The sequence below is a fragment of the Wyeomyia smithii genome, chromosome 3 (genome assembly GCF_029784165.1).
Source record: "Wyeomyia smithii strain HCP4-BCI-WySm-NY-G18 chromosome 3, ASM2978416v1, whole genome shotgun sequence".
NCBI classification, from domain to species: Eukaryota; Metazoa; Arthropoda; class Insecta; order Diptera; family Culicidae; genus Wyeomyia; species Wyeomyia smithii.
The window spans coordinates 251,030,402-251,047,246 of NC_073696.1; the positions used below are offsets into that span (position 1 = coordinate 251,030,402).

Here is a 16,845-nt window from a genome sequence, read left to right on the forward strand (position 1 = left end):
AGTAATTGAACTTTTCTGTACTTAGTATACCCAACGCGCTGAAATTTTCAACCATCGATTTGGAAACAACAGTAAATTTAAGAATGGAGAAACAACGAACGAGAGGAAAAAAACCTTCTCAAGTTTCCAGGTGTTTCCTTTCTTCGGATTTATTCTTTGTTCCCACTAATGCATGCGTACCTGAATACTGGATTGTGCTCCTTTTCAATCCTCTTCTCCAGCGGTAGGCAGAGGCATCCTGTTGGTTGAAGTGTTTGAACAAAGGAGTTTTTTTTTCGGATGCTGCAGCTTTAGAGAGCCGCAAACCAGCAGCTAGGAGCTGCTTGGGGTGGATGTATAATTATTGTAGAATTTTCAAACGTGGTCAAACTTCAGGAATACTCTGATTATTCTGAAAAATTTCGTGGCGTTTGCTGGACGAAATTATCAGACTCTTACCCGCCAGGGGTTGTGAAACTGTCCGGGAAAGGGGGAAAAATTGCTCCCTTCTTACGATTTAATGTCTGCTCGTGTGCGTGCCCTTCTCGGGGATTAGTGAGAATTTCAGAAGGAGACATTTATGCTGTGGTAACGATGTGCGAAACTGGACGATTAGAGGGAAAGAATTGAATGTTTGTACGATTGTTATGATTGTTTGCTGCGTGGCAAAATAGCTTCCCGTAGAGGGTTATAATTCAAGGACACATCTCTCCCCTTACAGTCATTTAGTCATGCGACTTGAAGAAAATTTTATTTTGTACTTCAACACTTCGCTCGAAGCACTGCCGTAAAGTTAGGAAAGTAAATTTTTGGAAAAAATTGAGTTATCTATTCATTTAAAACTGAGTAAAAATTTCACCCTCGTTTAAACTGCATGCATTACAGGCTAGACAGCAAACAACATACAATTAAAATGTTACGCATGATTTCATCTCAACCGGCGAATAATAGCAGAAAGGTGTTGTTGCATCTCTCTGAATGTACCCTGCGATGCCGGTACACTGCTACTGTCTAGAACAGCTGCAACAAACCAGATTTTGGAAGCAAAATTGCACGAGCATATGAACAAAAGACAACCTCGAAAAACTGCAGTAGTGCAACCAACGGCACCGGTGTGTGCATCTCCAATTCGAACCATGCTGCTACTCCGATCCCGGCGTCACGTCCGTCGATGCCAGCGGTTGCCTCCTTTAGTCTCCTCGAAACAACTGGGGCCCGGGGGTGGTGGTGGTGGCGATGGTAGCTCAACAAAGGTGCGGAAGATGATGATGGATTTCTGCATTTCGTTTGGCGTAATGAAGATTGATGACAATGTGGTCGCGCAGAACAATTCCGCCGACAGTTGTCTGACAGTAGGCACACGAAGGGACCTGAAGAACAAAAACAAAATCAATTTTACCTGGAAAACTACTTTGTGAACAGAGGAAAACAACATTGTGTCAGTTACTCTTGGTGGGCAGCGTGTACGACGGCCTCAAAAGTACACAGTAAGAAATACAGACAAAAAAAAGTATGCAGAGAATGCGAAAAGGTACAGTAACCCAGCATCGTCGGGTCACCTCCTTTCCACACCCTATAACCATTCCGAATTTTTTTTTACTGTGTCGATATGACCATTCGGAATGAAAAAAAAACAGCGAATCGACAGTTGCCATGCGCGCACAATTTTCGCCCAAAAGTGGCTGCTGGCCAGCCGGCAGAACAAAAGGATCGACCGGTGTGTGCGTGTGCAAGCGTTCGATGGAAAATCCTCGTAGTTTTATTAATACCTTGCCCGATACAGGCCCAAGCGCCAAAGGTACGTTTTCTTCGGCTCACGCACAGCGAAAGAAATCAGCTCTTCCTGTGTGCTACAAAAGGAGCAGATGCTGAATGGGCAGATCGAATCGTAATGGTTCGTATCCTCTAGCTAAAAGGATCAAACGATAGATCCGGATACGAGAGGAAATGGGAAACAATATTAATAATCTATATGCAATGCCTGAATGAAAAAAAAAGAAATTAAGGAATTAGTTTTTATTTACAATATTAGGATTGGTTTTTGATACTTACGCGCAACTTAAATTAAATGAAAATTAATATAATTTCATAAACAGTAACAATACCTATAATCATCAGGTTATCAAGCCTAAAAAAAAGTTTTATATAATGTCTCAATAGAAATTATGGGTTCATTTTTTCATAGGTCGACTATAAGAAAAAGAAAGTTCCACTATGGTTATAGGGAGATAGATTTTCAAATGGCCCGCTGAGGTGAAATGTGCAAGCACGACATTTCACGTATTTGGTCGGCGTGCGACCAGACCGAGCCAAGCGCCATTTTCTTTAAAATTGAGTTATTAGCACCAGTGGATGTGCAAACTGATAATCTATGTTCCATTAAAGAATGAAATCATTTGAACAGTTCATAGGCGTGTTATAATAAAAAATCTCTGTTGCTCTTTGTGAAAAGAACGAAATTGCGTTCGACCAGAGTGAACCGTAAACACAGACATGGCATCTAAAGAAAGTGATTGCTTGTGATTTAAAAGCAAACTATGCGATTTATTTTAACCCGTAACTGATTTCTCCGCTCCGGACAGCTCGTTAATACGACTGTCATCAGAATTAGATAAATAAACAGCCAGGTGGTTTTCGTAGAGCCGAACCTTGTTTCAATGGGTACATCACTTTTTTTTCTAGATCTTGTTGAGCCAGACCGAACCAAGTGCATTTTATTTTCATTTGATATTTTTCAAATAAAATTAAATTTTTTCTTTTAACAAACGTCAGGACTGAGTTAATATACGTTTAATCAATAAAATTAGACAATACCCGCTTCAAAATACCAGAGCATTCCATGTTGATACTATCTTAACACTTAGGGGAATTGTGGGTAAAATGAACAGGGGTGGTAAAATGGACACCCGTTAAAATCTCGACTATTACGTTGAAAAATAGTACAAACTTCTTTGGCACCTTATCTTAGAAGCACTAGAAGCTATTTGAGACAAAGTATGCGACATGAAATAGTGAACAAGTCAAAATAATAAACAAAAACAAAAAACACGTGTACATTCGTGGTGGTGATCTTATTTTTAGCCTATAAAAAATAAGGTTTTTTCTAGTGTAAAACAGTATTTTAGAGCGATTTTTCTGCAAATATCTGTACTCAGACCACTATCCAGCAGAAATCATCAAAGGTTAGTAATTGTTTAAATGATTTTCTCGATATATTAAGGTATTTTCAATAATATTTATGTGCGGGTAAAATGGACAGCCCATGGTGATCGTGAAAAAATTGTGTTAATTTCTATTGAAAAATCTAGATGCTTCGTGTTTATATCAGAAAAACGCAAAGGTAAACTCGGACCGATGAACAGATGACCGCCGCTAAACGTACCATTGAATGCGGAATGTCCGTAAAAAAAGCTTCCGCCATTTCTCAGTTTCTTGCGGATAAGGTCATATATTGTTATTAATTCTACGACAAACGGTAAAAATTGAACTGTTGGTGAATGCATAAGTGTGTCACGTGCTATGGAACAACATTTCACTATCTGTAAAAGGATAATTGATGTTCACGCCCAAGGTGTTCATATTACCACCTCCATATGTTCATTTTACCCACACGTGTCCATTTTACCCCCAAAAAACTGCTTTCGAAAATGCTCATGAAAACTCCGAAAAATATTATATTTGAGTATTTCTTCTTATTTTTTGTATCAACCATTAGTGACTCAGTTAATGTGCGCTATCGACTCATAGTTGTAGTGTTAAACTGTGGAGGAAATTGGAAAATGGCTTGGGGTGTCCATTTTATCACCCCTTCCCCTACCCTTGGTACGCTGTGGCACCAGGAAACAGAGCAACAGAAATAAAGCTCTGCTTAACTATCAGCTGTATAACTTTTGATACAGATTGGACTGAGAGTTAAAGCAGCGTTGATATCTATGTATTACGTTTGACTAGTGAGAAAAATTAGCTTGTTTAATAGGGCGGTTCGATTTGTAGGGGATCAAAAAATCGCTTAGGCACATATGATTTTCGGATTCTAGGGATCAAAATAAGATACTTTGCTCAAAAAACCATACCTCTAAAATGAATTCTGATGTCCCTTGTACTAACGTGTAGGTACCCAAAAGGTCAAATTTCAAAAAATCCTGTGTTGACCCATTTAGAGTGCCCCAATCGAGTCCAAATGTATGACCGACCCCCACTAACTTTCCCTCTTTGATGGCGAACAGAGTAGTTCGTGTTATTTTGTGGTGATATTTAATCGTTATTTTACGTGTGAAATAGTGAAGTGATTCACGGTAGATATATTCTAACGTGTTTCGGTAGTGAATCTACACAAGGCTAAGTACAAGAACAGTTGCTTAAGCAGCTTGTTCGCATTAAAGTTTGTTTAAATAAAATCCCCCCAGCGCATTAGCTGCGGTGGTGATCATTTTTTTTTTTGCCTATCTCTTGTTTCCCTGCATGTCTGTTGGTATAGCGTCCCGTGTTAACGTGTGTTGTGTGCGATGATTTGTTCTGGCTGTGGAACGGCAATTGTCCTATCGGATTTGCCGTTGAAATGTGTGGGCTTCAACTGTGCACGTTTGTTTCACTACAAGTGCACTGGACTCACCAAGGCAACGGCAAAGATTATAACAGATAACGATAACCTTTGCTTCAAGTGTGATGAATGTTTATCAAACCAGTGTTGTGGTGGGCAGCATTTGGTTTCGGACGTCAAGCGTATCGAAGAAGAGATGAAGAAATTATCTTCTCTCACTGATTCGGTCATTGCAATGCGAGACCAAATATCGGCCCAGATAAACAACGCGTTGAGTGCCGGTGTTGAACAGTTGAGATTAAATGTTAATGAGTCTCTTGAAAAATTATTTTGTGAGCAATTTGAAAAATTGAATAACTCAGTTTTGGAATTAAATACGCGTCAGAATATAGCTGCGATGAAAGATGCTCGCGTGCGGAATGGGCCGGTTCCTTCTGAATCGGACCAAATCGGCAAAAAGCGCAAAATTGAATATGATAACAACGATCAAAATGATGTCTTTGATGACGACGCAACATTTGCGGAAGTCGTTAAAAGACACAGTAAAAGTAAAAAAACGAGTACAAGTCAAATGATTAGTAATAGTAATAATAATAATGGTTTTAAACCGGCCAAACCTAAGACTCGTCCGGTTATTGTGATTAAACCTAAAGAGTCCAAACAAGCTTGCGAGGAAACTCGGAAGTTTTTGAAAACTAACTTAGATCCAAAAACACACAAAGTTAGTAATTTTAGGAACGGTAAAGATGGTTCCATTATTGTTGAATGCGCTATTGGCGAAAATGTTGAAAATGTGAAAAATGGCATTGAAAATAATCTGGGTGAAAATTACAGCGCTGTTGTACCCACATCGGTGCCAAGATTGAAAATAGTGGGCATGAGCGAGAATCTTTCTCCTGATGTTTTCATTGACTATTTAAAGAGTCAAAATGAAGGCATCACAATAAATAATATAAAAGTAGTAAATACCTTTGAAAATCCACGCTTCACTTATAACAAGTATAGCGCGGTAATAGAAGTTGATTTAGAAGCGTATAATAGCTTATTAGCTGCTAAGCAAGTGAATGTAGAGTTTGATCGATGCTTAGTACTTCCCGCGATAAACGTGTTGAGATGCTTCAAATGTGGAGAATTTGGACACAAGAGCATGGATTGCAAAAATTGTGATACATGCTCTAGGTGTAGCCAAAAGCACAAGACATCTGAGTGCACGTCTACTGTATTGAAATGCGTTAATTGTTTAAAAATGAATAGAGAGCGTAAAATGAACTTGGACGTCAACCATGCCGCATTCAGTTCAGAGTGCGTGATTTATAAAAGACTTTTTAATCAAAAGAGAAGCAGCTTGCGTTTCAATAAATAGCAAACAAGTTCCAAGAAGAGTGTGAATCACATTGATTTTCTGTATTTTAATATTGCAGGGTTGACAACAAACTACGTTGCATTACGTCAGGTTGTTGAAGATAAACGTCCACTTTTAGTGTTCTTATCAGAGACACATATTGTCGATATTGAAGCATTTGATCAATATAGTATTCCGGGATATAACGTTGCTGCTTGTTTATCACACTCTAGACAAACTGGCGGTGTTGCTATTTATGTCAGAGAATCGGTTCAGTTCGAGCTTTGCCGAAACGAAGCTAAGGATGGTAACTGGTTCTTGGGCATTACAGTAATTCGTGGCATGAAGTTGGGTAATTTTGGTGTTTTATATCATTCTCCTAATACCAGTGACCAGCGTTTCCTTGAAATATTGGAAAACTGGCTTGAGGAATTTCTTGATTTTAGTAAATTGAACATATTGGCTGGTGATTTCAATATTAACTGGCGTGATGATGCAAATTCGAATCATTTGAAGCGCTTAGTTGAATCTTTCAATTTAAAACAAAGTGTTGACGAATATACGCGCATTTCTCAGCGAAGTAGAACTTTGATTGATCATGTTTATTCCAATTTTGATTCTATTCGTTCAGTTACGAATTCCGACTTGAAAATAACCGATCATGAGACATTGATGATTAATGTATTAGATATAATGAATGATTATAATGATTTAATAAAATTGAAATGCTGGAGAAAATATTCGAAACAGGCTGTTTCGAATCTTGTTGAAAGAAGCTTGGATTTTCCAATCGCGGGCCGTAATTTAGATGATTCGGCAGCTGTTCTTACAAACATCTTGAAAACGTGTACGAATCAATTAGTTGAACACAAATTAGTTTCTCTGAAAAACTCGAACAGCTGGTACAATTTTGATCTTTTGCGCCTTAAACGCAAGAGGGATAAATTGTACAAAAAGTTTTGTAGGTCTAACAGGCAGAATCATTGGAAGGAGTACACGATCGCGCGTAATAAGTATTCACAAACGTTAAAAAAGACGCGTTGTGAATATATACAGAGGAAGATTATTCAGCATCAATACAACAGCAGAGTTATGGAAAATTTTGAAATCTTTATTAAAACCTAGTAATAATAAACCGCGGTCCATAACTTTTGATGGCACATTAGAACAAACAGAACAAGTAATTGCTAGTAAGTTCAATGATTATTTCATCAATAGTGTTTCATTGATCAATCAATCAATTGAACTGGTCGATGAACCGGATGAAATAAAACAGCCGACTAACGTTAATAGTAGATTTGATGGTTTTCACCCAATCACAATGGATGACCTTAAAAATATTTGTTTTTCATTAGGTAAAACGGCTGGAGTAGACAATGTAAATGCTAGGGTCATTCAAGATTGCTTCAATGTTATTGGTCACACTCTGCTGAACCTTATTAATAAATCATTGCTAACTGGGTACGTGCCTAAAGTGTGGAAAGAATCGTTGGTTGTTCCGATTCAAAAGGTTGCTGGAACGATTAAAGCCGAAGAGTTTCGTCCCATCAACATGTTACACACGTTAGAAAAGATATTAGAACTTGTTGTTAAAGGTCAGCTGTTAGAATATTTAAATAGTAACTCGTTATTAATTCCGGAACAATCTGGCTACCGGGAAGGCCATTCGTGTGAAACCGCGTTGAACTTAGTACTAGCAAAATGGAAAGACAACTTAGAGAATAGAGACACAATATTTGCTGTTTTTTTGGATCTAAAACGCGCTTTTGAGACAATTTCTAGGCCCTTATTGTTGAACACAATCAAGCGCTTTGGAATTTCGAGTACTGCATTCAGATGGTTTGAGAGCTATTTGTCTGACAGAACTCAACGGACTGTTTTTAATGATTCGGTATCTAGTCCCGTGGAGAATGATCTTGGAGTTCCACAGGGAAGTGTATTAGGGCCCCTTTTGTTCATTATGTATATAAATGACATACGACGAGTTTTACGTTTTTGTGATATCAATCTTTTTGCCGACGACACCGTATTATTCATTGCAGCTAAGAATGTAGAAGAAGCCGTTTCACACTTGAACGAAGATTTACGTTCTCTAAACAGATGGTTGAAGTATAAGCAATTGAAATTAAATATAGATAAAACTAAATATATGATTTTCTCGCGCACCGTTGTAAATGACGATGTCTCTGTTTTGATTGATGATGAGGCAATTGGTCGCGTTCGGGAGATTAAATATCTTGGCGTGATTATTGATGACAACCTAAAGTTCAACGCTCACATTGACAATGTCATCAAGAAAATTGCCAAAAAGTATGGAATTCTATGCCGTTTGAAAAACGAATTAACGATTAGTAGTAAAATACAGCTATACAAGTCAATCATCTCTCCACATTTGGATTTTTGCCCTACCTTTTTGTTTTTAGCCAATAACACACAATTATTGAGGTTACAGCGTTTGCAGAATAGAATAATGCGTTTGATTTTAAATTGTGATAGATTAACTTCCTCTACCTTTATGTTGGACGCTTTGCAATGGTTATCCGTGAAGCAACGAATTGTCTATTTGTCTATGGTGTTCATTTTCAAAATAATTAATGGTTTGCTACCTCAATATTTGTGTGATCGAATTGAAAGAGGAAGAGATTTTCATAGATATAACACTAGAAACGCGGATGAACTAAGAACACCTTTCTTTCTAACAAGAGCTTCACAAAATTCATTGTTTTATAAAGGTATAATTTTTTTCAATTCGATGCCAAGACATGTTAAACGTGCACCAACGCTTGCGGAGTTCAAGAGACAATGTATTTCACACGTGAAAGTTTCTGTTGTACAGAACGAAAATTAAAACTTTTATAAAATGACGAGAGTTTATCTGACGAAGTTTAAATAACGGATTTATTTTGGATGAACTATTTATTTTTGGAACCTATCTATTTATTTATTGTTCTATTGAAGAATGTAACTGACGAAGTTTTTACGAACGGATCTGATTGTGTTGTAAAATTTTATTCATATTTTATATTAGATCTTTTTTAATATGTAATGTAATAACAAAAACTACTGTGTTCGTCACGGTGGTGATGATGGATTTTTTCCTTTATGTTGTTGTAGCTTTAAAAAATAATAGAAAGTGACTACATAAGTTTGAGCCTCGCGCGCGGAATTCAGATATAAATGGATTCTTTAACAATGCTTAGAGAAAAATCATGAAGTAGTTGTGGTTAGTCTGGCTGAAGGTCATGAAAACCCTGTGCTAGTTTTGTGTAGCTCTATAGCTCTTCACATTCTTACCGATGTGAATCAAGTAATCAGTTTTTGAAGAAATTTATATCTGGAGGTAAAATCAGTTCGTTTTTTTTTTTTTGTATAACTGATTTAAATGTGACTACATTAATTATCTATAGATAAATCGTCCAGCTCAAACCTTTGTAGGGGTATGTGGCGGGACCATCATCATCATCATCATCATCAACTTTGGAGGGCCGACCCACCCATGCTAGTGTTACCCCCTTGGGACCCCCCTAGGGGGTCTCCCATACAAAAATATCAAAAAATATCAAAAAATCACCATTTTTGGCACTTTATATGACGAAAATCAGTGAAATGGCTATTATTTTTCCGCACAAATGAAGTTTCTAGGAAAAAAATGTTTTTTTTTTTGTTTTTGGATTTTTGTTTTCTCCTGCTTCACATGGGATTCGGTCCTGAGTCTTCAGCGCATACATACACAATTACACATATTTCTGAGCCATTCTCATTGCAGATGGCGTTTGCAGTTGGCGTCCCCTTGAACATAAAATCGTATATCACTCTGTTACATCATATGTAATATTTTTATTTCGACCAGTCAGGCGAGCACCGCTGGTATGCTACCACAACGGCTACCACGCACGGACGCTCCGTTTCCACTGTTCCCACGCACACTGTAGAACCAGAGTGAATAAATAGAGTGACGCAGAGTCTGAAACCAGAAAACCCAAACGAACACTGCAAAGTCGGGTGTTTTCGTCAATGAAATAGTCTGCTGGGAGGCAACAAAAATCCATCCACTGTTTCCTCACAATCGGATTCTCCGGGAACCGAAAAAAAACTCACATTCCTTACTGTTTTTTGTTATTACACAAAACGCACTTCATTTTATCTATCTCTATCAAACTTTATCAAACGAACTTGTTTTAAATTTAAATAAAATAACTATCTTTTCACTCTGACAATAACAACACTCCGTTGAAGTCAACTGGAACCAGGGTTGCCACATTTAAATCTGTGTTTTCCCTTGAAAAAATCTGAGCATCTGTATAAGAAACAAACATATCTGTAAAAAAAATCTGTATTGTTTAAACATAAAAAACTTTGTATTTTTCAAGTTTTTATGGTACACAAACAAAATTTTTAGCTAAGAAAGGTGTGAGGAGTTGAAAATATGTTCAATTTGCTTAGAATTTAATAAAATAAAATTTGGAATGTTTATAAAAATTAATGTCAATTTCGGAAAATCTGTATATCTGTACTTTTCGACGAAAATCTATACACCTGTACATACAGATCCTGTACCGTTATTTCAGCCAAAAATCTGTAAAATACAGATTAATCTGTACATGTGGCATCCCTGACTGGAACTTGAGCAAAAAGGGGCTGCCAGAAAAATATTTTGGTGGATACATAAAAAAAACGTGTTGCTGTTTTGACTGAATTTCTCTCTGCGTCACTCTATCTCAGAGATGCCAGATATACAGACAAATCTGTATTATACAGACTTTCTGTGTTGCGATACAGACACGCATAAGCCTACAGATTTTATACAGACATTTAGTATAATACAGATATTACACAGATATCTGATATTACACATAATGGTTTTACCAGTATACACAAAAAAACGAACACAAAAACCAAAAGTCACTGTAGCCGTTGCTGGAAAAAGTGAACTAGGAACTGAACACTTTGCTGAACATATTAATCTTGCGTTTTTGAGAGTGAAATCATGACAACGGGAATCGAGTCAGGCTATCGGGGTTTTTAATCGGCCCCGTGGGCACTAATCTGCCTGTTTCGCCCCTAGTAACAAACAGCTGATTGTCTCGATCGATTGCCATGCAGGTGAAAAGACCGTTTGTTCTATTCGGAGCAATATCCAACGTTGAAGAATTGCTTAAAATGTCCCAAACCATGAAGGTACTATTTTTATAACCGCGAGACTTCTGCCATCATGTATCAGTTTAGCTACATTACGGCGAACGGCGATTTTTATCACGGGAAAGACTCTTACTTCTATGTGTTACTTAGATTTAAAAGATAAATTAGTTATCGATTAATCGACCAACTATGATAGACTCGAAAAAGAACAATCAAAACAAGCAATAAAACAAAACAATCTGACAGGTCGACAAATAATTAGGTATCAATGTATCGGTAACTTTTTTTCGCAGCGGTATACAGACTTATACAGACATTTTTATGGATTATACAGACTTGCCAAAAAACAGTCTGGCATCTCTGCTCTATCTATTCACTCTGTGTAGAACTAGTGTAGGTTTCGTATAGGATAGAAACGTCAACATAAATCATTCTACATCGTCCGCCAAAGAGTCAACACCTAAAATAAAAACCTGAAAGTGAAAGTGAAAGTGAAAATTGTTAAAGTCAAAATATATTTTTTTTAGTTTACAATGAACCCGCAAGATAAAATAGCAACAACATCATCAGCTATCGAAAACCCAATGAGTCATATACCCAAGCATGATGTTGCTGTTTTTGGTGTGTCTTCTGATTTGAATGATAATAATTTACCAACCGATCTGGATATCTTGAGATATTATTTTTACTTAAGCGAACGTGCAAAAACAGAACAAAAAAAGTTTTCTTATAAACAATTCTCTAATCACGTAACAGATAGGTTGGTTGGAATTTGGGAAAAACTTGGTATGGAAATAATTTCAAAAAAATATGTTGCTGTTAAATTGAATAGATTGGTTGACAAATACCAAGCCGAAATTAAGAAGACGAATAGAGACCTTTTAGTGTTTACCGGTACTCTGAACGAAATTTTTTATATTGGAGCATGTAAATGCGATTTGACGGCAGCTCAATGTAACTGCGGTTTGGTTCCAGAACGCCTCAAAGAGTTTATGCACGATCAACATAAACAGAGAAGACTAACAATTGATGCATTTCTGATGGAAATTGAAGAGCAAGGGACATCGTCATCAATGCCAACAATGCCAACATACGAAGATTCTGATGATACAACATACGTAGACGTACCGATGACGGTTGATGAAGATGTTATGAATAGAAGCACAAGTTCACAATACACAGAAAGATACGATTGTTTTAACTTTGCCTTGATGTGTGACAGATTTGGTGTGTCTGATAGAGTAGCGTCAGCATTGGCAACCAGTCTTTTCAAAGATTTTGAAATGAAAGATCAGCATGGCGAACCTCTCATCATGGATGAATCGAAAGTTCGTAGAGAAAGAGAGAAATGCAGACGAATAGTGCTCCGCAAAAGGTTTGATGATTCCAGTTTAATAGCGTTTTCATTCGACGGCAGAAAAGATGATACTTATACGAGAGAAAAAATTGATGGTAAGTATCATACTAGGATGGTAAAAGAACCTCACCTTGTTATTTTGAGAGAACCGAATTCCCGATTGATTGGTTACGCAAGACTGGTAGAGGAAAGTGCTGAATACAAAACAACAAAATTGAATGAATTTTTCAACGATAAAAACATATCTCTGGATGCATTGATTGGCATATGCACTGACGGTGAGCCAACTAACACTGGCACACACGGTGGAATTATACGAAGATTCGAATTGCTGCTAAAAAGACCATTGCATTGGTTTGTTTGCCTTCTACACTTCAACGAACTTCCGTTTCGACATTTGTTTGGGGTTTTGGATAAATCATCCACCACTGGACCAACATCAACAACCGGGAAACTAAGCAAGCAAATTGAAAATTCTGAAGCTCTTCCGGTAAGTCATTGCTATCACTCATTTATTATAATTTTCTAACATTTTGAATGGTGAAATCATAATCAATTTATTTAATTATTATATATTTTTAGGTGGTGAGCAACTTTCAGAGAATTGCGTTGGAAAATATGCCTCCTGTTGCAGAACAGCACGAATATTCCACCGATTCGCAGTACGTATACGACATGGCACATGCAATTTCTAATGGCGTGGTTTCTGTGGATCTGGCTAACATAAAACCAGGGAAAATTGTACATTCTCGCTGGCTCACCAAGGCCGCTAGATTATTACGATTATATGTGACAATGAAAAAACCACCTAAAAATTTAAGAATTCTAGTTGAATTTATAATTAAGGTTTATGTGCCAATGTATTTTAATATCAAGTATTACAGCTCTGTCGTGTACGGTAGTGTATTATTTTTCAAGTACATTACTTGGGCACAATTTCTGGAGCCAAATTTACGCACTGTTGTCAATCATGTAATTAAAAATAATCCATATTTTGCACATTCGGAAAATATCTTGCTATCAATGTTGTTTGATGATAGGAAAGAGGTGCGCGACTCTGCTATCAAGAAAATTTTACGATATCGAGACAACGTTGAAGACCCATCGGAACTAAGAGAATATAAAAAACCAGATATAAACTTCCATTGCTTCGATTACACGAACATGATCGATTTGACTGATAAAAATAACGTATTTGAACCACCATTCACGCGAATCATTCCGTATGAAACATTGATAGCATATTTAAATGAAGATGATTCACCATTCACTGATCCGCATATTCCATTACATATACAAGGAACGGAACAACACGTTCAACTGCTAGCTAGCGTTTCCAAACGAGTAATATCGGAAAATGTAGAGGCTGTTATGGAGGCGACATTAGAGAGCCGTGCGAAATTGCCCAGAAAAGACTTCAAACAATAATTTTTTAGTTTCTTTCCTATGTTCTGATCGAATAAATTTTTAAAGAGATAACAAAAATCCAAAAACAAAAAAAATACATTTTTTTCCTAGAAACTTCATTTGTGCGGAAAAATAATAGCCATTTCACTGATTTTTGTCATAGAAAGTGCCAAAAATGGTGATTTTTTGATATTTTGACGTGGGACACGTCTTTGTTTACTATACTGGGATGCATTCTGTAAAATTGGAAATGAAACGGGCAAATGTTGCGTCAGATTTCAAACGCTAATAACAGCATAACCACATGATGGATAACAATAACCAATATGTTGTTGGATAGATAAAATGTATAACAATTTTGTAATGTGTTAATTATCACTCTAATTTCATTGCTAAGCGGTAAAATTGATAATAATTTCAATAACAAATTTACGCGAATAATGAACCAATTACATGCGAGCATTCCTAGCACAGACGACGTGAATGGACACCATCCGTTCCCTGTGATATTCCCTGTATCAATTTCGAAATAAAAATTGACAGAGTCTCCCCGTCCCAATAGGTCAATTTATTTTTGCTTCCATGAGCTTAGACTAATATGATGTCTCGAAGGTAAAAGTTTTCCTAAAAGTTTGAAACAATACCCATCCTTGAACAATCTCTAAACCTGCGTGTTAGGTACTGTAGAACCTAATAAAAACTGATGTCTTGAAAGAAAACATGCCAGTAAAAGCAACAGTACCAGTGGAGTATAGAACCGCAGGTCTCTCGTCGTCTATGATTGCATTGGTACTCTTCTATACGTACTGCAGCAGTACTATTCGTATTGCAGTGGTACACTTTTGTCCGTACATTTCTATTCGTATGCAATTGAGGAAAAACTACAATGCTGCTGTTGATGGTGATTGAAAGTTTATTTCATAAATATGATTGCCATGAATTACTCAACAAGAATTGTAAATTTTTGCAACGGATATTTTTTAAATTTTATCTTCGATATTCACTAAATAATCGTGACCGGATAGTATCGAAAGAGTAAATTCCTAAATATATACATTTATAGAAGAGTAAGAAGTTGCGAATGCTTGTGATTTTTTAGTTTATTTAGTAAGATTCGTACAGAATCTCTTTTTATATTTCAAAACTGTTAGATGATATATTATTATTCTAAGATTTACCATAATAAACGTATATTTCCTGTCTTCGTAATACAGCGAATGTAGTTGCAGGCAAATGAAAAAATTGTCAAGCAAAAAATAAAAATGTAATTGTGGATTTCTACGATTTTTTGCTGGAACTTGTTAGGAATTTTGTTCAAAATATTTTCTTATGTTTTCCAATTGATGAACCTTTGTAAGGGCTTCCATATTATTTTGAAAGTAATATCCATACTATAGATTTGATTTAGTTAGAGTTAAATAAGACAAAACCATTCATTATGATAACGTAAGCATTATTGGATTTGGTTTTTGAAGATATAGAGATAATTCTGACTTTGACGCATTATGAGAAATTCTTGGTGCTTCTTCAACAAGCACGATATGCTTGTGCCTTGTTAAATACATATTTTTTTGCAAAAAAAAAATACTAAAGGCATAATATCGCCAAATATAAATGATATTTCTTCGAGTGTTGTTGAATATATTCCAAAAATTGATTTCCAGGGGAGGCTGAAAATAAACACATTGATTCTGTCTGCAGACTCTGTATATTTTGTAACAAAAAATCCCCTAATTACAGTGTTTAGTCCCACGTCACCATTTCATACAACCCTAGGGCTGTATACCTTGTAGTATTTTATATTTTTGTATGGGAGACCCCCTAGGGGGGTCCCAGGGGGGTAACACTAGCATGGGTGGGTCAGCCCTCCAATGTTAGTGGGGGTCGGTCATACATTTGAACTCGATTGGGTCACTCTAAATGGGTCAACACAGGATTTTTTGAAATTTGACCTTTTGGGTACCTACACGTTAGTACAAGGGACATCAGAATTCATTTTAGAGGTATGGTTTCTTGAGAAAAGTATCTTATTTTGATCCCTAAAATCCGAAAATCATATGTGCCTAAGCGATTTTTAAATCGACCCACCCTAATGTCCATGTTCTCCTGATACTTGTTCACTGTTTTACCGCATGCACCAACCTCCCGGCCAAGTGCACGCAGCGATTTAGCCACTTCTCCCTCGGTCTTCCTCTTCAGCATCCTTTGAAGCTTCTTGTCGCTCAGGGTCGTTGGCCGTCCAAAACCGGGCTTTCTTTCAATGCTCTGATCGTCGTCCAATAGTGTCAAGATGTAGTAGATGCCGGAACGGGCACACCCGGCGTCCACAAAGCGGAGTAGCTTCACTTTTTTCGCCATCACAGTTAGAGTTTGACTGATAGAGCTGTCAATTTTTTCTTTGTTAACTCATAGGTTACTATGATTGATAATGCATGAGTAGTTTCGTCAGTGCGCTTAAAGGTAAACTCATGAAAAATCGTCAATTTTTGTTCATTTTTTTGCCGCAAACGTTATCAAGAGACATCGCTATGCGCTTTCCTTGATATTAAAGGTGCTTTTGACAATACATCCTATGCTTAGATCAATGCAGCTCTCCTGAAGAGAAGAGTTGATAACACTACAATGATCTGAATTCAGAATATGCTCCTTAGCAGAGAATTCACAGCTATGTTGAGAAAAGACTGTCCACAAGGAGGAGTCCTCTCCTTCCTTCAAAAGGTCAAATATATGACCCATGGTCAAAGAGTGTAATACAGGCTTTAGTCCCAAGACATACAAAAAAATCCAAGCGTGGGAAGCTCCCACTAGTGTTTATCGAAAAAAAAAACCTTAAAAAACAACGCCGCTGCGTACTTTAACGCACTTTGGGACCCATACGAGAAGAATTATTGCACCTTTAAACGGAACGGCACATCGGCCCACACGGCCATCATAGTCCGAGCGTCTCTCTCTCTCTCTCTCTCTCTCTGAGTATGGCTTCTGCCAGGCTGAATGCCAACGCGAGCGATCGGGCGAGATTCTTGCCGTAGATCAATAAACAACCGTAAGTAGAGCTATTCATTAACCTACGGCAAAAATCTC

At 37.1% G+C, this 16,845-nt stretch overlaps 1 protein-coding gene across 1 annotated transcript; it reads left to right on the top strand.

Moving 5' to 3' along the window:
• Positions 1-9,586: 9,586 nt before the first annotated feature.
• On the top strand, positions 9,587-16,670 carry LOC129732160 (uncharacterized). The gene is made up of 2 exons (XM_055692721.1): positions 9,587-12,847; positions 12,940-16,670. Exons 1-2 carry the CDS (start codon positions 11,534-11,536, stop codon positions 13,783-13,785), a joined length of 2,160 nt encoding a protein of 719 aa, XP_055548696.1. The 5' UTR covers positions 9,587-11,533; the 3' UTR covers positions 13,786-16,670.
• The last annotated feature ends 175 nt before the right edge of the window (positions 16,671-16,845 follow it).